At 43.6% G+C, this 22333-nt stretch overlaps 1 protein-coding gene across 1 annotated transcript in view; it reads right to left on the reverse strand.

The window, feature by feature from the left end:
• Positions 1–3271: 3271 nt before the first annotated feature.
• Positions 3272–22333, reverse strand: part of chst10 (carbohydrate sulfotransferase 10) — a 91614-nt gene continuing 72552 nt past the window's right edge. Inside the window, exon 6 of the mRNA XM_079462363.1 lies at positions 3272–5233. Within this exon, the coding sequence (XP_079318489.1) occupies positions 4681–5233 (553 nt within the window). The 3' untranslated portion in view covers positions 3272–4680. The remainder of the gene's footprint in view (positions 5234–22333) is intronic.

Below are 22333 nucleotides of genomic sequence, written 5' to 3' on the forward strand. Positions count from 1 at the left end.
AAAAATCACAATAAAATCCTCCAGTGTGCACACTGTAGAGCTTGTTCAGAGGCTGCAGTTTTTGCTAGAGGGGAACTGGAATCCCCTGGTTAGGCCTGGTTTCCCTCTGAGTTTTTTTTTCCCTCCAATGGAGTTTTGGGTTCCTCGCCACCGTTTGCATACTGTTTTGCACTGTTTGCCTGGCCGGGGGGGCTGCTAGAATTTGATAGTCTTATTTAATTAACACTGCATATAGGAATTTATTGTGTGTCTGATATTTGATCTGTTTTTTGACTTCCATAACCTTTTATGTTTTACTTATAGTCAATGTTTTCTTGTACAGCTGCTTTGTAACAATGAAAATTGTAAAAAGCGCTATATAAATAAAGCTGACTTGACTTGACTTGACTAGGACCCTATGGTGCTTCAGGAGATCACCATCCCACAACGCTTCTTGTTCAAGGCTGTCCAAGGAATCCATTTCCTTACCCACTGCAGCACAGCCCAGCCTGTTCAGTGGAAGACATTTCCACGACCAGACTTCTTTTGACCACAGAGGAACGTAAATAATACTAAACAAACCTTTTTCCAGAGACATTGGCATTTCAGGATTACACCCTCAACCACGCCTCAATCACCCTTCACTCCGCCCACGCGTTCATCATCACCCGAGTTCTAATCACCACCAACTGGATCCCATCACCAGCTCACCCTTCATAACCAGCATTCTGCCTGATTTCATCTACTTCTGTGTTCCATCATCTTCACCTGCAAGAGAGACATTAGTAATACGTAGCGTCGTCATCGTCGTCGTCGTCCAGACTGTTTACTCACAATCATCTCTGGATTCCGTTCCATTCTGCATAAAAAAATATTAACCTTACCACCCTGTTTGAATCCTGTCTGAACTCTGACAGCATCAGTGTATTATATATGATTATTTGCTTAAGTTGCTTGTGATATTAAATAGCTGTTTATCAAATGTCTTGCAAATAGTATTATTTGTATAAGATATAAGGTCTTATTAGAGACAGATACAATTATGCTATTCAGCAGCCACCTGTTTTATATTATTTTCAATTTATTTTCCAACATTACCATCCTTTAGCATTTTAGTACCATTTAGTAGTTCAACTTTATCTTGTCAATCTTTTGTTAATACATTCTATTTATTATTACATATGTGTCTACTTTGTGTTTATAATACAGTAAATGATTCTACAAGTTAGCTCAATCTAAAAACCTTCAGATATACCAAGACATTTACTTATGCCAATTAACGTACATCATTTTCATCTTTTATGATCTATTTGGATAATTTTTACTGTTAGGATGAAATTCCCTGGACTGATTTAGATGGAGGGAGTGGTCATCTAACACACACACACACTTGAGGTGATGTGTGACCAAACTCACAACGCCTCTAGTGTCTTGTATATGGCTAACTACATCATTTGGTGCCTGTGTGAAGATCACTGCAGCCGTCAGGGCCAGCAGCCTTGCGTGTGTTGATCTGGCACAGTACATTGTAGACATCTGTGGAGGTGAGTGTGAGGGGCTGGTGCCTGCAGAGGGTCTCATTGTGATGTTTTTCTCTTTGTTGTCTTTGTCAAAGCGAGGATAATAGTAATTAAACTTTATTGCTCAGAGGTTAGAGGATGGAGCTGGCAATTCCAATGTCATAGGTTCGATCCCTGCGATTGCAAATGCTCGAAAACAATTTATGATACTATAAAAAAAATGTAAGTCGCTTTGGATAAATGCGTCTGCCAAAAGCTAAATTAAATTTAAAGTAACATTTACCCATATTAAGGAAGGAGACATCTGTGTCATTCAGCATGGAGTTGCTGGGCTTGTAGTCACTGATGGTCAAGTCAGCTTTATTTATATAGTGCTTTTAACAATTCTCCTGCGTCCTGCCTGCTCTGGTAACCTTTGAACAATGAGAAAAGACTGGCTGAGAGTAGAGTACTGTTCTGCACTCTTAGATGCAACAAATACATCAGTTGTTACTGGAAGGGTTCCTGGTACCGGTTGATCTAAGATTTAAACTGACAGAGTGTGTCTGCCTCCCGGACAGTGCAGGTCAGAAGGTTTCAATGTTTAGGTGCTAGATAGGAAAAGGATCTACCGCTGACAACTGACCGGATGCCTGAGAGAATAGTGCACGTGAAGGACTGTAATACAAGAGAAGTTCACTCAATTAGTGAGGAGCTAAACCATGCAGGGCTTTATAGGCAATAAGTTAATGTGATGCTTTATGGGTAACCAGTGCAAGGTTGACAGAACCGGGCTAATATCCTCCTACTTTTTTGTACGTGTAAGAACTCGAGCTGCCGCATTTTGGATCAGTTGGATTTTTTGTAATAGGCCTGCAGGTCAACCACCTAATAGTGCATTACAGTAATCTAGTCGTGATGTCATAAAGGCATGAATTAGCTTCTCTGCATCTGATGGTGACAGCATATTACATAGTTTAAATATATTTTTAAGATAGAAAAACGCAATTTTACAGGTGTTGGTGACCTGGTACTATCGAATAAAATGCCAAGATTCTTTGCTGAAGATGAGGGTTTTATGGAACATCCATCAATAGTTTAGCAGTATTCTTGGTTGTTATGTATGGAGGTTTTTACTCTTCCACTTTTTTATATCGACTATGCATTCCAGATGGTCTGAATGCCATGTCACATGCTTCAAGGTTCGGAATTGTGCATTATCACATTATTACACTAGTGCCGAGGCTGGCGGGGACTGCATACTGGCTACGGCTTCCCCTTCCTTCCCGGGTTTCGGCACCAGTGTAATACAATTCGTAATGGTAGGGAAGAAAGGAGACAGGGTCGGCGTAGGCTGGGAAGCACCTCACATTTTATTATTTTTGGAGATGTTAAAGGTATAAAACTGTTATATTAAAAGTCTAAAATGTTCTTAGGTTTTAAAGAGACAGTCAACTTTAAACTGAAATCACAATTCAAATTAGTTTACGTTATAATACATTTTACCTGTGCCTTAATTATGTTTTAGATGGAATGGACTAAATTCCAAATATATTTTCGGAGCAGACAAGTAGAAAAAATATGTAAATATTGTTCCGCCCGCTTTCACGCTTACACTGTTCAATGTTTCAGTGGTGTCCCACATTGTCCCACACAAATGTATTACCTGTCCCACATTTGGTTTGTTGAGTGGTGGTCACCTTACAGATGGTTTCAACATATACAGGGATAGTTTCAGAGTTGTATAAAACAATGGATGTCTCATCTGCTAATTTGATCATATGCCGCACATTGGGTAATTACAATGCTTTATTATCATTTCGTTTGAAATGAATATTTTATTTGATCACATTTCTAATAGGCTACAGCTTAGCATAGTTTATTGTCAGAGGTTTAGTCAAATATATTGATCGATACCACATCTGATTGTAATTAAACACAAGAACTAAAACCGGATTTGATCAAACTTCAGCCCTTTAATGCCCACTGCGGTGCTCGGGCCCATTATCAATGCCTTCCACAATATTAAAAAAAATTGGCCATTAAAAAGATAAGAAAAATAAGAAAATAAGAAACAGAGATTTGCATAATATATAAAATATTTTAAAAAGAATCATAAAGATAAAATGTAAAAACATTTTCAAATTTCTAGCATTTCTCCTTTTACAATGTGGTAAAATTTTTATAATTTTGAAGTGGTTAGAGCGTTGGACTTGTGATCAGAAGGTTGCCGGTTGGAATCTCAGTGCCAGCAGGTCATGACTGAAGTGCCCTTGAGCAAGGCACCTTACCCCTGATTGCTCTGCAGTAATGTGCCACTGTAAAAAACTACTTGTAAGTCGCTTTGGATAAAAGCGTCTGCCAAATGAATAAATGTAAATGTAAACAAAGGAGACAGCCTCAGAAACCACCAATGAGTTATTTAAGGTAGAACTGTTAAACAAAATTAGCCAACGTTTCTAAGTAACCTAATGGTGCATCCTCATTAAATGGCAACTACAGATATTACTATTAGAGACTGCTATCTTGGTCAAAACATAACATAAAAAGCATTCATTCTAGGCAGCCATGGTTTATGTGTAGTAATTCAAGTTGCGCTTTAATACAGATCACAGAGCAAAGTTACATGAATAATCTGTAAAAAAATATTAATTTGAATTTAAATCAGTATTGAAACGACTTGTCAAAACCCAAATTTTGTTGTTCAGACAGTTAAACATTAGATTTGTTTAGCATGTGGCGAACACCGGTTTCAAGGTATACAGAGGTCTGAAAGATTCAAAGTTTCAAAACAATTTACATTTTCTGTGATTCGGTTTCTAGTGTATGAACTGTTAACACAGAAAAAATAAGTCATGTAATGCAATGTTTGAGGTTTACGTCTACTATGTGTGCTTTGACAAAAATATAATTTTTTAAAGAGTATTATATTTGAAGGCTTTATTTTTACCTGACATATGTTTTATGAATGTTGGTTTAAAATGAAATGCATTTTTTGTCCAGTTGTAAAAAAAATTGTATACGCAGACATTTGCAAATAACACATTTTAGTGTCGTAATTGCAATACCGTGAAACTTTTTTTAGTTACCATACCATCAAAGTATCATACCATACCATCAAAATATTATGCAGAGTCTTGTTGTAACTTTAAACTTCTTGATTAACAATACTTCTAATCCCTAAGAGAAAAGCAATATCCGCTTAATAATCCAATAAGAAGTCAGGTCTTGGGTAACCAAATAAACTGAAGTCCCCCCGGTAACGAGCATACAGGCGGCGAACATCTCGTTTGCTGATTCCTTTGAAATAGTGCTCCACCTTTGTGCGATTGTACTGGGTTATCCCGGGCGGAATGTAGGGGTATGACACCAGGTCAGCGATACCAGCAGCTTTCAGGATATATGGAGCATCACGCTCAAGAGTCTCATGATGTCCCACCACGTTATAAGAAATATCACAAGGAGCACACAGATCAGTATACGTAAGCCAGTGAATCACATGGTCACCAAATTGCCTGTCCCAATGATGTCGACCTGGTTCATCACCCAAGTACCGAACAAAGTCTTCAAACTGCAAACCAACACTTTCAGTGTCATCACTGTGACTTTTGCGATATTTCTTGATGATGGCTGGGGCAATGTCATGTTTGTACCAAGGTTCATATCGTGGGTTTTTCACAAACTTGTCTTTGAAAGCAGATATGAGACGCTCAAAGGGGTCTCTGACAATGAAGAATTTGAAGTAGGAATTTAATCTGTGAAAGAGAGCAAAACAAAGTTATAAAACCAATAAAATACAATCACAAAGCAAGCATAAGCATACATGAACGTGGTTTCTGAATAAGGGTAACATTGCTTACAACAGGCAGTCTGGCAGTTATTGCCTTTATTAACTGCTTAATGCAATAAAATTCTGAGTGAAATTAAGAGACAAAACTGTCTAATACTCTGATTTCATGCAGCCATCATGTGCAAAACAGAAGGGGGACTCCAGTGAGTAAATACATAGAAATAAAGATGTACAACTGTAGGGTTGTGGCGCTTCACAAAACAAGACAAATTATGGGGACGATATCATAAAAGAACAAAACCCACATTCCTGCATTCTCTAAAGCAATAAACTCTCATTCAATTCACAGGCAACAGCTCTGGTGGACATTCCTGCAGTCATCATGCCAATTGCACAAAACTTGCAACATCTCTGCCACATTTTAGAGTGGCCTTTTATTGTGGCCATCCTAAGGCACAGCTGTGCAATAATCATGCTGTCTAATCAGCATCTTGATATGCCACACCTGTGAAGTGGATGGATTATCAAGTGCTCTCTAACCAGATTTAGGCAGTAAGGACTTGGTTTTGCTGTAATTAGTTAGCAAACTTACTTATCTACTCTTATTTGAGTCATATTATTTTTCAGTACTTGTACTTGAGTCAATTATTTCTAACATTAGGGCGGGGGTGTAAAACTCTATTCCCGGAGGGCCGCAGCTCTGTTTGGCTTCAACACTAATAAAACACACCTGATTCAGCTAATCAAGGTCAAGTCAAAACAAAAAATTATTTATAACAACACAGAAGACAGACAGACACATAGATTTAGCCACACCCTGACAGACACATAGATTTAGCCACACCCAAACAAAAAAACACACACCACGCACGCACAAACGCGCACACAGACAGACAGGAAGACACTCAGACACAAACTCACAGGGGCCATCACCTAGAACCACACACCCAAGATGAAAGAGAAACACAGGTCAAATATCAAACAGACTGCAAATGGTGGGGAGGAACTCGCACATTTTGTCAAGTCAAGTCAAGTCAGCTTTATTTATATAGCGCTTTTTACAATTTAATTGTAACAAAGCAGCTGTACAAGAAAACATTGACTATAAGTAAAACATAAAAGGTTATGGAAGTCAAAACACAGGTCAAATATCAGACACACAATAAATTCCTATATGCAGTGTTAATTAAATAAGACTATCAAATTCTAGCAGCCCCCCCGGCCAGGCAAACAGTGCAAAACAGTATGCAAACGGTGGCAAGGAACCCAAAACTCCATTGGAGGAGAAAAAACCTCAGAGGGAAACCAGGCCTAACCAGGGGTTCCCTTTCTGTCGGTCTCTCGACGTTGTGTCGAAGCCGACAGATGGGGTTCGCCCTTGAGAACCAATCGTCTCTGACTATTTTGAAAAGGCCAATGAAATTGGCGAATGAAATTTGCATGCCGGGCTCCGCCCCCGGATATCCGGGTATAAAAGGGGAGCCGGCGTGCTCATTCATTCACCTTTTGTTCTTCGGAGCCTTCGCATCTGATGACATTCTTCGAATTGCCGATTTCTACGACGCGGTGCAGCGGAGATTCCCCTGGGCGTCCTGGCAGTTTCCAGAGGTATTTTTCTAAAAGAGCAATTTCCTCAGCGTGGCATTGCCCGCTGATCTCTTGGGTGCAGTACACTCATCGAGGACGGGGACGGACACGGTGGTTGCCGCAAGTGTTCGGGGGTCCGATCACTGTGGCAGCCTCGTGGATTCGTCCTGCCCGCACGGCGCGCGGATGGCTATTCAGACGTTGCGTCACTGCGCGCGGATGGCTAGTCAGACGTTGCGTCACTGCGGGCGGACGGCTATTCAGACGTTGCGTCACGTTGGCTACGTTCTGTCAAGAGCAAGCCACCACCTCGTTTGCTTCCCGTTCTGTGACCGCAGCGGCTACGGCCCTGCCGTCAGCGGCGGCGAGCAGCGAGGGTGATGTGGGGATTATCGTGAGCGTTAATCCGTCAGCCGGTCGGCTCGCGGACCGCTCGCGCCCCGTCTCGCTTGTTTAGCAGGTCCCCAAGGATGGTCCTAAGCCATCTTATTCCTCAGCCACGCGCTCGGACACGAGCCGTGGAGATGAGGTGTCTCTTGCAACATCGGAGCGCGACCTGCTGGCATCAGACTCTGGCGATTCCCTGAAGCTCCCTCCCTCGGGAGGTCGAGCACAGGTGAGAGCAGACGTCAAGATGTCAGCCATGCTCGCTCGGACCGCCGTGAGCGTCGGGTTGCGGTGCAGCCCTGGTGCTCGCGGCTGGGTACTCGCACATTGGGCCCGGCTCAAGTGCCAAGTTTTACCGAGCTGCATAAGGAGTTCAGTAAGACCTGGAGCGTCCCTTTCGGTGCGCTTCCGTCTAGCTGACTCTATCGCCCTCTCTTCCCTCGGGGCGGGGAGGCAGCTAGGGACTATGTCAATGCACCCTGGGTGGAGCATGCAGTCGCGGGTATCCGCAGACGGCGGCCACCTGGGGGGCTTGACCTAGACTCACCGTCCAGGGCATGTAAGGTCTCAACATCTCTGGTGTTGAGGCTGGCAGTGCCGTGGACCAAGCTGCCTCCACTCTTACGCATGGCCTTCCTGCAGGCCAGGGCGCTAAAGAGAGCCCCACGGGGTAAGACCGACCCAAGTAGTGCCGCTGCCGACTGGCCCTCCGGGGACCGCGGTGGCAGCGCAGGCTGGGTCGGACGATGTCCACATCAGTGGCCCGGAAAGATGCCTCGGACCCAATCTTGCGCAGGGGGGCGATGTCGAGAAAGGCCACTTTCCCGACTCCCCTCTCGCAAGGTCGGCTGATTGGTGGCGCTGTCAAGGACTGCTCCAGCAGCCTTTTGACAGTGTAGAAACAGACCGGCCTGCTGTGACCCGGCCGCCTTTCGGCCGTCGAGGTCTCGCACGTGGTCTGCCCCCAGCAGCCCTGGCCTTCTCCAGCGTCGACTCCGGTTCTGGTGCCCCCGCAGGTGGCCCCCCGGAGGAGGACGTCAAGAGAAGGACCACCTAGAGAGATTGAACCATCGGGCCCGACCCAGCCTGGGTTGCTGGATGGTCGGACTGGGGCGGTCCCTGCCGCGTCCCAAACACCTTCTGGGCCCCTTCGGGGGCCTAGTGCCCGCCTTCTCACAAGGAGAGGTCTCTCTCTGGGTCCCACTTGCAGCCGCTCTCACCCTCTGAAAGATGGTGTTCGGCAACTCGACGTTGCGTCGTGGCGGCACGCAATGACGAGTATAAAGCAGCCCTCAGCACTCTCGCTTCGACGGTGCGTCGAGCTGCGCCATCGCCTGGCAGGTGATTTAGCGGAGCCGTTCCCCCCGGGGAGAACAGCACTGCTAGTCATTGAACCAACCCCCGCGGGTTGATGAAGTAGATCGCAGCCCCCCCCTGTGAGGTCTCTGGGTGCTTGGTTAGCATTTCAAACCATCACGGTGGCTGGGAGTGTGGTCCGTCTCGGCATTCGATCCAGCTCGCCAGACCTCTGCCGGACTTCAGGCATCCTCTTACCTCAGCAGAGGCAGGGATGTTCCTGTGCTCCAGGCCGGGGCTGCCACCCCTCTGGCGAAGGCGATCGAACCGTCCCCTCGGCCGAGATGTCCAGTGGCTTCGACAGCCGCACTTCATCATCCCCAAAACCAGGGGTCGCTGCATACCTTGAGCAGCACCTTGCAAGGGTGCCGTTCGGGAGGCGCAGAAGCGCGTCCTGGTGTCTGTCAGACGCCAGGAGTGGTTCATGACAACTGACCGCATACTCTCATGTACAGTTCCCTCGGCACTGTCGAGGGGCGGGCATGTCAGTAAACGGGTCAGCCGGGAAGAAGAGAGCAGCTCTCCCTGGCGCGGAGCTCCCCCTTTTCCTGGTAGAGAACTCAACACTGTCTCCATGACGGCGTGCTCGCTCACGAGCACGCACAGTCAGTGCTGAGCTGCTTGAACTTTCAGGCAGCAGCCAGCGGTCCCCTGAAATCAGTTTCAGAGGCTCCTGGGCATGGTGTCCTCGGGGGTGGCCTGTCCCCCTCGGGTTGACGCACATGGGACCGCGACAGCACTGACTACAGAGATGAGTTCCCTGGAGAGCGTGGCGCACCGGCAGTAGGCGTATCGTCATTACACCTGCTGCCGTCGCATCCTAACCCCGAGCAGGTCTTGAGGCCGGTCGTGGAACGACAGACGCCTCCCTACGGGGTGCGGGTGCGGTGTGCAATGTGCGCGCAGTGTCGGGTCGCTGGACGGACCCCCGCCTGCGTTGGCAGATCACTGCCTTCAAGTTGCTAGCTGTCCTGCTTGCACTGATGAGGCTCCGGCCTCTCGTGCAGAGCCAGCATACTGGCCCAGACAGCACGACCGGCGTAGCGTACTAAACCTCAGGGTGGCACTCGCTCGCTGCAGTCATCGCAACTCGCCCAAAACGCCTCCTCCCGTGGAGACAGCAGGTGGCAAAGCCCCTGCAGGTCACATGCCCACCGGGCGTCCTGAACCAGACAGCCAAGCGCTCTCTCGTCAGTTGACACCCCGTGGGAAGTGATGACTCCACCCCTGCGGGCTGGCCTGGGTGTGGTTTGGGCGGGCACAGGGGGACCTGTCGCCTCCCTGAACACCACCCAGTACCGCTGGGCATTCCTTGGACGAGGACCCCCTCGACACGGAGGCCCTAGCGCGCAGCCTCCAGTGGAGACAGCAGGTGGCAAAGCCCCTGCAGGTCACATGACCACCGGATGTCCTGAACCAGACAGCCAAGCGCTCTCTCGTCAGTTGACGCCTCGTGGGAAGTGACGACTCCACCCCTGGTGGAGACAGCAGGTGGCAAGGCCCCTGCAGGTCACACGCCACCGGGTGTCCTGAACCAGACAGCCAAGCGCTCTCTCGTCAGTTGACACCTCGTGCGAAGTGACGACTCCACCACTGCGGCCGGCTTGGGTGTGGTTTGGGCGGGCACAGGTGGACCTGTTGCCTCCCTGAACACCCCCCAGTGCCGCTGGGCACTCCCTGGTCGAGGCTCCCCCCTCGACACGGAGGCCCTAGCGCGCAGCTGGCCGCGGGACAAGCGGAACTACGCTTCCCCCCAGTGAGCTTCATTGCGCAGGTCCTGTGCAAGGTCTGGGAAGGGAGTATCAAGTGCTGCTAGTTGCGCCTTACGGGCCCAACTACACTTGGTCCTCGGAGCTAATACTCCTGACGACAACTCCCCCTGGCCAAATCCCCTGGCGAAGGGCCTACTCGCAGGGGATGGACACGTTGTGGCGTTCGAGCCGGACCTCTGGGTCTGGCTCCTGGATGGGACGAGGAGTTCCTGGATGACCTACCCCCCTCAGTGGTGGAGACTGTCACTCAGGCAAGGGCCATGCCCACAAGGCTGGATGCCTTTAAGTGGCGCCCCTTCTCGTCCTGGTGCTCTTCTCGAGGAGAAGACCCGCGGAATTGCTCGCTCAGGAACGTGCTGTCCTATTGCAGGAGAGGCTGGGGAGTAATCTCCCCTTCCACATTGGAACGTGGGTACCCGCTGTCGCGGTTATCACGTACCAGTTGCTGGTGAGCCTCTGGGGCGGCATGACCTGATTATTAGGTTCCTCTAGGGCGCGAGGGGCTAAGGCCTCGTCCGCGCCCCGTACCCTCTTGGGACCTTAAGGTGGACCTTTGGGTCCCCTTTTTTCGGGCCCTGCCGAGAGCCCCTTCCTCGTTCTGCGAGGGGGGTTGGCTCTCCTGCTGGGGCTCGAGTCCATCCAGAGGGTGAGGCACCTGCAAGCATTCCGTGTCCACCGATTGCCAAATTTCAGGCCCGGTGACTCTCACGTGATCCTGAGACCCCGGCCGACTTACGTGCCCAAAGTTCCGCCGCCCCCCTTTGGGACTAGGTAGTGAACTTGCAGGCGCTCCCACACCGGGAGAAAGACCCAACCTGTACGTGGGGTGTCCAGTAAGCGCATTGCGCCTCTACTCGAACCACAATGAGGGCTTCAAGGCCCTGAGCAGCTCTTGTCTGTTATGGAGGTCAGCAACGGGAGTGCTGTATCCGAGGAGAGTTGTAGCGCTGGGTCGCACACGCCGTCACTACGGCGTGCCGATCCTAGCCCGTGCCCATTTGAGTGACGGTACACTCCGCTCGGGGTGTGACCTCCTCGTGGGCATCGGCTTAGTGCGCCTCTCTGGCAGACATCTGTAGAGCTGCGGGTTGGGCTACGCTATACCTCGCAGAGGCTTACAACCTCCGTGGGGAGTCGGCAGCTCGAGTCTTGCCAGCAGGTGAGACCAGCAGTCGTGGGGCGTACGCCTGCGCATAGCGCCATTCCCCTTCTGAGGTGGACCAGTGCGCTATGGGCTGCCTCCCTTCTTTCCCCAAGGGTGAAGAATAGGCAGTCCGTCCATCCATCAATAGCACTCAGGGCGGCGGGCTCGGCGGAGCAGCCCTGCCGCCTATGGCCGGGTATCAAGCTGAGTTATTACATATAGCTCTAACCGGACCTAGTGCCCCACACGTAGTAACCCCCCACTAGGGTGGTTCCGTCTGAGATGTCGTCATGAGATGGTTCCCCGCGTGGCAACCCATGACCTCCCCAGGTGGACATCCACCTTGCGGCATTCCGCACATACCTCCCATGAGTTCTCCCCTATTTGGTGAGACCATGTTGGTGTCTCCACTGTATTCCCCCCTAGGGTGGGAAGTGGTCTCCGTAGCGCACGTCCTCATTGAAGGAACAGCGCTTACCCAGTAGCCCTACGACTGGATGGCCCTCGCCAATGGGGCCGTCTGAGTTGGCAGAGGGCAGGGGCTACTCATCTTTGCCAAAAGCTCTGGGAGCCCCTGCCTGCCCACTGGAAGGTTACAAATTTCGCGATAGCGCTCACGTGTGGCTCGCCCAGGCCGGTCAACGTCGCTTCGCTAGAGATTGTGACGCGGCTAGTGCCGTGGCGTTTTCCATAGGAACCCCATCTGTCGGCTTCGACACAACGTCGAGAGACCGACAGAAAGGGAACGTCCCGGTTACGTATGTAACCTCTGTTCCCTGATGGAGGGAACAAGACGTTGTGTCCTTCTTGCCACGACAATAGCCGTCCGCTGCAGCAGTCACGAGATGCTCTCAGGCTCCTCAGCACAAAAGGTGAATGAATGAGCACGCCGGCTCCCCTTTTATACCCGGATATCCGGGGGCGGAGCCCGGCATGCAAATTTCATTCGCCAATTTCATTGGCCTTTTCAAAATAGTCAGAGACGATTGGTTCTCAAGGGCGAACCCCATCTGTCGGCTTCGACACAACGTCTTGTTCCCTCCATCAGGGAACAGAGGTTACATACGTAACCGGGACGATTCCAGTTCCCCTCTGGCAAAAACTGCAGCCTCTGCACAAGCTCGACAGTGCTTGCACAACAAGGCAAAATTAAAAAAGTTAGATTTAAAATTATCATTAATAATCTAATAGCGGCTGAAGTTTTGTAGAGTCGCCACGTCCTTCGTCCAGCTTTATCATCAAAGCATCTGTCAGGTCTGGGAATGGATTGCGCCCTGCCCACTCCGGTAACCTTGGACTGCATCCTGCCCGCTCTAGTAACCTTGGAACAATGAGACAAGACTGGCTCAGAGTAGAGTACTGTTCTGCGCTCTTTGATGCAACAAATGCATCAGTTATTATTGGAAGTGTTCCTGGTTCCGGTTGATTTAACTAGTACAGCCTAGATCTTTGAAATATATATAATATGTATACAAGATTAAAAAGATGCGTCTTTAGTCTAGATTTAAACTGACAGAGTGTGTCTGCCTCCCGGACAGTGCAGGGAAGACTGTTCCAAAGTTTAGGCGCTAGATAGGAAAAGGATCTGTCGCCTGCACTTGATTTTGAAATTCTAGGTATTACCAACTGACTTGACACCTGAGAGCGTAGTGTACGTGATGTACTGTAATATGTGAGAAGTTCTCTCAAGTAGTGAGGAGCTAAACCATGCAAGGCTTTATAGGTAATAAGCCAGATTTTTAAGTTTATGCGATGCTTTATTGGTAACCAGTGCAAGGTTGACAGAACCGGGCTAATATGCTCATACTTTTTTGTACGTGTAAGAACTCGAGCTGCCGCATTTTGGACCAGTTGGAGTTTTTGTAATAGGCCTGCAGGGCAACCATCTAATAGTGCATTACAGTAATTTAGTCGTGATGTCATAAAGGCACGTATAAGCTTCTCTGCATCTGATGGTGACAGCATATGACGTAGTTTAGATATATTTTTAAGATGGAAAAACGCAATTTTACAGGTGTTGGCGACCTGGTTCTCAAATGATAGAGTACTATCGAATATAAAGCCAAGATTCTTAGCTGAATATGAGGGTTTTATGGAACATCCATCAACAGTTAAGCCGTATTCTTGGTTGTTATGAAGGGCGATAAGTAACACTTCAGTTTTGTCCGAGTTCAGTAATAAAAAATTGCTACTCATCCACTTTTTTTATATCGACTATGCATTACACTATTCGATGGAATTGCTGTGTTTCATGAGGCTTCGAGGAAATATAAAGTTGCGTATCATCAGCATAACAGTGAAAGCTTACTCCGTGTCGCTTTATTATATCTCCTAGAGGTAGCATGTATAATGCGAAGAGCATAGGCCCTAGTACTGAGCCCTGTGGTACACCGTACTGGACTTGCGATTTGTGTGATACCTCATTGTTTATTGCTACATATTGAAAACGGTAGCATAAATAAGATCTAAGCCATTTCAAAGCTATTTCCTTAATACCAACATCATTTTCGAGTCTATGTAGGAGTGTGCTGTGTCAATGGTGTCGAATGCAGCACTAAGATCTAGCAGCACCAATAAGGAGATACAACCTCGGTCGGACGCCATAAGCAGATCATTTGTAACTCTAATCAGAGCAGTCTCTGTGCTGTGATGTGCTCTAAATCTAGACTGGAAATCTTCATTAATCTCATTCCTTTGGAGGAAGGAACATATTTGAGTTGAGACTACTTTTTCCAGAACTTTAGATAAGAAAGGTAGATTGAAATAGGTCTGTAGTTAACTAGTTCTCCAGGGTCCAGATGGCTTTTTTTGACAAGGGGCCTTATAACAGCCACCTTATATGGTTAAGGGCACATGTCCTAATGTCAGAGATGAGTTAATAATGCTAAGTAGAGGATCTATAATTTCTGGGAGCATCTCTTTCAGTAGATTTGAAGGTATAGGGTCTAGCATGCATGCAATTGATTTAGATGATCTAATGATTTTAGATAGTTCATCGTGATCTATAGTAGAAAATAAACGTAATTTCTCTTTAGAGGCGCTGTAGTTAGTTGTTTGTTCAGCGGGTTTCACTTCTGGTTGAAAAGTTATTATATTTTCTCGAATATCTTGGATTTTATTTGTGAAATAGTTATTAAAATCATCACTGCTATGCTGGTATACAGAATCAGAAGTCCCTGACGATTTATTTTTGGTTACTTTATCAAATAAAAACCTAGGGTTATGCTGGTTTTCTTCTATTAGTGATGAAAGGTAGGCGGATCTAGACGTTTTTAGGGCTTTCCTGTATTTTTTAATACTATCCTTGTCCCCAAATTTTTTTTTTAAAACAATATTTTTAAAACAAAAATATGATATTAAAGCAGGTTATGCCTGTATTGGATTTAATCATGCTGTTGCGTGTTCAAAAATATTTTACTTGGTGATATGTTAAATAAAGATTGTCTAATGTTATTTTAAAATGTATTATATTGAACTTTCTTTGCACTCTAAAAAATGCTGGGTTGTCTTTTTAACCCAACCGCTGGGTTACGGGTCCAGTTGTGTGACGGTTAACTCTTTCCCCGCCAGCCTTTAAAAAAAAACAGTTGCCAGCCAGCGCCAGCGATTTTAAAATTTTCACTCAATTTTGATGGCTCACAGTACATTTTCTATTAATTATTAAATTATGGACAATATATCAAATGAAAGAGCAGAGTCTCTGCTTTCGAACTAAAGAAACTGTATTCTTTTTTATCACCCCTTAGATGTTGGTGGTAGGTAGGTTTCTTAAAAAATGCATCACTTTGATTACACAGCTAAGATGATAAACATTTTTTCGGTCAAAGCCTCCAGATTCCGAACAATCATTAAAAACAGATAAAATGTATACGTTCTAGGTTCAGAGATTCTGAACTTTTACCAAAAGTGTGTAAAAGCGCCATGGCTGTACAAGAGTACAAATTTAGCGGTTTTAGCTACATGTCAAAATAACAGTGAGCTTAGCTCACCAAATATGATTCTCCACCAGATCAATCAAGACCACTTCCATGAAATGATGTGACCGAGGCAGCAGAAGTCTATTGTTCCTTCTTTTCCCACAGTGGGGGAAAAGCCAGTCTCCGAAGAGATGCCACAAACTGGTTTCTGATTGAGGCAGGTATAGAGCAAAAAGAGCGCTTTCTCAGAGTAACCTCGATATTTAACTTTAAAAGGGGGCATGCCCACCTGAGTTTGAATCGACAAATCAGAGTCAAGCAGGGAAGAGGTTCTTTGTCCACTCAACAGTTAATTTGCATCTTTATGACCTCTTAGCGATTTTACAACATTCCAGTCCAAATGATAACATTATGAATATAAAATGTTCTATGGTCACACAATATATATAAACCATCAGGAATTGTAGAGACAAACATATAGATATCAAATATGCCAGGTTTAAATTGCATCAATTCATGATTCATTCGGATATTTGAATACAAACAAGGCCTGAATTAAACTTGCCTACTTAACAGTTTCAGATTATTTAAAAATGGCAAGAGCGCCAACAAATAACCTAGATATTTACATATATTTAGAGAAAGAACAGTTTTGTCAGATAAGTTTCTCTGGATAAACGACAGATTAAACAGAGACTTCTTATATCTCCTTTTGCTTGCTTTGAAGCTTAGGAGTCGTAAATATCCCATAGAGAAACGCTTTCGGAGGGGGAGAACCAACCTAAACCCAGGACCTCCTGGAGCTAGGTTTGACCTTTGATGGCATCAATAAAACAGAGCAGAAGAGAGTGGGGGGGGGATTTATGGCTTTTCTTTCAATGATCCAGACTACAACAAACACAGATTGCCGTAATAACTCATATTTGGCAGGAAACGCTAACTTGTCAACACCTCCCCCTCCTCAATGCCTCAGACTCTACCTTCAAATCCCTGTGTCTTTCAGCGAAGACAGCTGGAATTCGGAAAAAAGGTATATTAGAGTTTTTTTTATACAAAACTATTACTGTAAATCATATGCAAAAGTATGTAAAATTTGGTGGTTCACATGACATTAACAGGTTTGAAAAGTACCCTCTAGCTTCGTTAGCTTTGGTTTGCTAATCTGTTTGCTGACATTGTTATTCACCTTTATCCTGCCTTTTGAATAATTAAAACATATTTTTTGGTAAACATTTCATCTGAAATTTGGAATTTGTGTCACGCCAGTATTGTGTAAAAAGAAAACGTTCTAGTTAGTTGAATTATTTTAAGGCTTGTGTTTACATTTATAATTTGTTTTTTTAAGGCTATAATTAACCTTCTGTACAAGAGCCCCAGAACTCACAGCCTCTGCCACTTTAATTTTTTTCACCCACTGACAGGGAGCAGAATAACAGCTAATGATGGAGAATTTTGTTCAGGTGAAAGAAGAATGAAACTTGGGTGTCCTGATACCATGCTTAAAAGGTTAACTTTATTTAGGTAAAATGCAAATGTAGTTTTTATATGTTCATCATAACCTATTATGCTCTGGGTAGGTCAGTTTTCTTACATTCTTCTCTTCTTGTCCTCTTTATAGATGAACAAACTGATAAAGAAATCCTCCGCCTGGACATTCATTTCCTAAAGTGACACTTCTCTACAAACTCACAGGAACAGAATCCTCTACAGTAAGATTGCTCCGTGTTAAGCAGTACTTTTAACACTCTTTAAAAAATGTGTGAGTTTATATGAAGATGAATGTTATCAGACAAATACAAACTGTATATCTAAAGGGCAATTTATAAATGACTTTTGTATTTATGATAATACATAGGCTATATCTAAAGAGGCATCCATTCTCTATTTGTTGGGTATTATTGCTTTAGGTTTTTACATTTGATTTCACAGAAGTCCTACAAAGTTTGTTGCCTTTCGAAAATTGTTTCCTTTTGTGTCACATCCATAACGCATGTTATTTCCCTTTTTTTATAGAAAACACTGCATAGACAGATGATTTTTTTGATGTTTAAACTCTATCAACAAGGGTTTAGTAGAATATAGATGGTATATATTGTTCAGAATTTAACAATATATAAAAAATACATTTTTGAGTGTTTTTATGTCTTATCTATAACACTGGAATTTCCCTAAAGTATTTTACTTGTGCCACTTTGTAAACTGTATTACGTAAAAAGTTATGAATTATGAATTAAAATCTAAGCAAATGTATTTCATTGATGCCATTAATTTTTCTATATTTATAAACAAATTTTATAAAAAAAAATATTACATCCCTTTTTATTTTTAATTGAATTAATTTTTCATGATCTGACGTCATGGTAAAAGTTTGCGGAAAAAATGCTAAATGTTTTATTTTGTTCAGCCACAGTCTTAAATGGAGCTACATTTTTTTCTTATAACAACATAAACATTGAATTCTGTACTGTTGTATCATTGTTGTGCCATTGTTCACAGCTAAACGAAATGCATCCCACTCTCTGTTGCTTTAGCGCAATGTGGGCAGAACACACACAAATATTAACCTTATTAACTGCATTAACTCATCTTCTGGACTGCAACCTATTAACTGTATTAACTCGTATACTACACCGTAACTTTAATAACTGCATTAACTCATTCACTGCACTGTTACTTCAACAACTGCATTAACTCACCTATTGCACTGCAACTTTAATAGCCAATGTCAATAATTTATGCATACCTAAGTCACTTGCACTATTTTAGTCTAAATTATTATCTGTTCATATCCACCTGTACATTAATGTTCATAGTATATAGCCATCTGTATATATTGTTTTTAGTATATACCTACTGTCATATTTTCATAGAACACACCTACTGCAAAATATTTTTATAGTCCATGCCCACTGTATTATATTACCTCATATTGTATTCTGTATTTATTCTAACTGTATATCCTGCACTTGCTAATTGCACTTCTGGTTAGACCTAACTACATTTCGTTACACTGTACTTGTATATTTGTAATGACAATAAAGTTGAATCTTATCTAATCTAAATACAAAGCTTCTGTACGTACGCACGCACACACACTCCGCGTATATTTGTTTCAAACAGAACTGGTCAAGATTTGAGGCGTCATGTTTTTGTACCTACACATTACACAGGCTGTTGCAGCAATTACAATATTTCCATTTAGTTTTTAATGGCAAATTATTAACATATCTTTTGTTTCTTTGTTAGGTTAATGTGGCGAGGAAGGCGGAACGAGAGCCGTGACGCGGGGCCGGTGGCGTGAGGGATCAGTGCAAGCAGCTGTGCGCGCACCGGTCCCGCATCTTATCACGGAGGAGATTGGGAGCTTAAAAGGACGATCGGCAGGACTGTTGACGAGAGAGGACCGGGCCCGGACATATGTTTAGTTTATGTATGTTTTATGGCCGGCAGTCTACCGTGAGGTGGCTGCCGGTTACTTCAGTGTTTATTGTTTATTTATTTAAAGTTTTATTGTTGGAATGTTCGCCGGTTCCCGCCTCCTTCCTTCCCTTATAACGAACTTTATTATAGTTAATTTTATGTTTGGAGTATTTTTGTTTGTGACTCCGCCAGGTGCAGAACGCAGTTTGATTGCGCGGATTTGAATTTATGATGCGAAAGCATCAACTGTAATAACTGTTTAAACTATTAAAATAGTTAAGAATAAAAATGTAGCTAAAAATGTAGAGTACGGTATTGTCAAATCTCAGATCATGTCATAATACTTCCCATAATATTTTTGCAGACCTCGCTTGGGGATTGCCTAGATCAATGAGAGTTGGCTCCAAATAGCTTCTCCAAAAGTTTTGTGACCATCATCTCCAGGTGTTCCTCAGGCCCTTTTGTTAGCAGTAAAGACAATATCACCTCTTCCCCCATTTGATAAACTGTCCTTTCTATAAATATATGGCAATATACTTGTTGTATGTGGGCACCCTTGCCATCTTAAGTTACCTGTTATCAGTAATGATGCAAGTTTTGATTTAGGCTTTGTTGTATTCATACATTGGGATGATTCACAACTTAACATAGTTCAAGGTATAGCGTGTTTATTATGTAACTACTGCTCTTCTAAGTCCCTACATGATGAGCTATGTTATAATACTATAGCATGCATTGTACTATGTCCATAACTAAGTTCATTTTCGTGTTTCATGTATGTATTGTTTGTGTTTATGCAATCGCCGTTATGTATACCATGTAGAGTAGTTTTAATAAACAACCATATATTCACCTATGATGGGTCTTCTATGCTCAACGGTTACATACTCGGTACCTTAAATTGTGTTTTTTTGATCTGTGCTACATATGCTCATAATCCTCTTTGGTAAAGTCGCGTTACCTATGGCCATGAGATAACGTTAAAATGTATAATATCATTGATGCATCATTCATCATTCTATCACATAAACTCACACGCACACTCAGGCGCACACACTCACCTTCTATAAATCTATCCACTATATTTCAGTTTCTCTATCATCTACGTTCAACAGTACAAAACATATAATGGATGATGTCCCTGATCAGAAAATTACTAACATTCTTCCAAATATCCTTCTAAATATAGAATTGTGTTCAAGACAACAGAATAAAGACAGTTATACAGGTTTAAAACAACCTGAGAGTGAGTAAAAGAAGCAAGAATTTTAATTTTTCAGTTAACAATTTAATCAGTAGTGAAATTACCGATTTAGTACATGCTAGCCGGTTCAAACTTACCGAGACATTCATTTATGAATATTACCTCTGATGGCTTTAGCATTGGGATGTCCATTTTCTCACAAACATTACGGAGCTCTTGAGGTTTTTCTTCAATTCAATCCATTGCATTATATGTAGAATTCCATCTGGTTGCATTTGGCACAACCAGCATACATTCAAGACGGTTTTTAATGGTGTCAGAAGAATAAAATGCCATGCATCATTTAAAGGGTAAAACACTAAACATTAATTTTCAAAACCTGTTTTTGCAAACAATACAATTCTGATCGGCTGAGCCATTATAAAATACTCAAATTATAACAGCTGACCACATTACATAGCTTAAATATCACTTAACCCTCATATTATCCTAGGGGTCAATTTGACCCCATTCAATGTTTAACGTCTGTAAACACATAGTTAGTAACAGTTTTATAGTTACATTTTGGCCCATTAGCTTTCAGTGCGTGTATTATTGAATCCTGTCACTGGGGCGCTCTAGCCAGTGAGAAGCCTATTAGCATAAAAGGATAAAAGAGGAAGTAGGAAGTATGTGTTAACCACATGGAGAAGCTTTCTCACCAATGCTGTCTTGCTTGTTTCCCTCATTTGAGGAAACTGAGGTTCTTAAACTCAAATGTAAGTACTCTTGTATATAGTACTTTAATTGTATATATGATGTCGGGTAATGTTTATTTACATATGGGATGAGTAAATGTGTTAATAGTGGGACTTAGTTTATCTGTTTGTTTGATGCACGCAGTTCAGCGTGCAGTCCTGAGCTGGAAGCTCAACTACTGATAGGACCTTGACCAAAAAGAGATTAATGGTTTTTGTTTTTTCATTCACAAACTACAGTTCACATTACTGACAGTTACTTGGAAACTCCGATATGGCCTCATCAACAAGGCACCAAAGTACTGTTTTCTCTTGCTTCTATGATTACTCAAGGTTCAGTCTTAAGTGACGAAGACACTGCTACAAAAGTCTGAATGAATTACTTTTCCTCATTTAATGAGGACAATTCAGTAAACCTAAAATTAACATGATGTGAGTTTTCAATGTCCTATACACATTTTGTATCATCAGTGTTGGTCAGTAACGTCGCTACAAGTAGTGACGCTACTAGCTAAACTACATTTTTCAGTAGCGTGGTGGTAGCGTCGCTGTTTTCTGAATCAAATAGCTTTTCAGTAGCAAAGCTCTTTCGTTGATCAAGTAGTGCGGTTGCGTCCACACAAGCTAACGTTACATATTCCCAAACATTTCTGAAGAACAAGCTCAAATCTGAAACATAACTGCTAAGTATAACTGATCCTGGATCAGTAAGTGAAGCCCCCACCATACACCCGACCGGCCTCTTCATGTTTTACGGCAAACAGCTTTTTGGTGCATTACCGCCACCTCCTGCTCCGGATGGTGACATCCCACAATTTAAATTATACAGTTTGTCCTACAAATGTACCCGTCTAAATTGAGCATACCCATGCAAACACAGGTGCGTACGCATATGATCACACAACAACGTTTTTGTCTGTTTGTTTTTGTTGCCAAATTGGTTTGGAACAGTTATAATAAACAATTATAATTGTTTATTGAATAAACTATTGAACTGAACATGGAGATTACACTGATTACACAGGGACTGTTTTGACTGTCAACTTTGTTGTGTAGAAGAATAAAAAACTCATTTTCAAGTCATCTGGTTTAGGAAATAATTTAAAAGTTGCCTTATTTGTTTGTTATCTGATGCAGGGAAAATGCCAATCTGTTTGAATGAAAGTTTTATTAATTACTGAGATTGCATTGACTTGGAATGAAGTTAGTTCAATATAAAAAAAAAAGCTTTGATGTAGTAAACTACTTTTGCCACGTTGCTGGAGCTTCGCTTGCTACATTTCCCATGGGGGTAGCTTCAGTGTAGTGAAGCTTTATTTAATGTAGAGTAACTGCATATTCCCTATCATTTTATAATATTCCAAAATCTAACGTAACATAGTATTGCGAGAACCACTGATTGTTCACATGACATGGGGGTAGGGGGAATCTGAATTTTTGTGAGAACTTTCATATTTCCCGTGCCATGGGTGAGTGAAAAACTAAATAATTGAGAGAACTTTTACATTTCCTGTGGCGTGGGGAGGGGAAAACATATAAAA

The sequence above is a fragment of the Barbatula barbatula genome, assembly GCF_947034865.1.
Source record: "Barbatula barbatula genome assembly, chromosome: 8".
Classification (NCBI taxonomy): domain Eukaryota; kingdom Metazoa; phylum Chordata; class Actinopteri; order Cypriniformes; family Nemacheilidae; genus Barbatula; species Barbatula barbatula.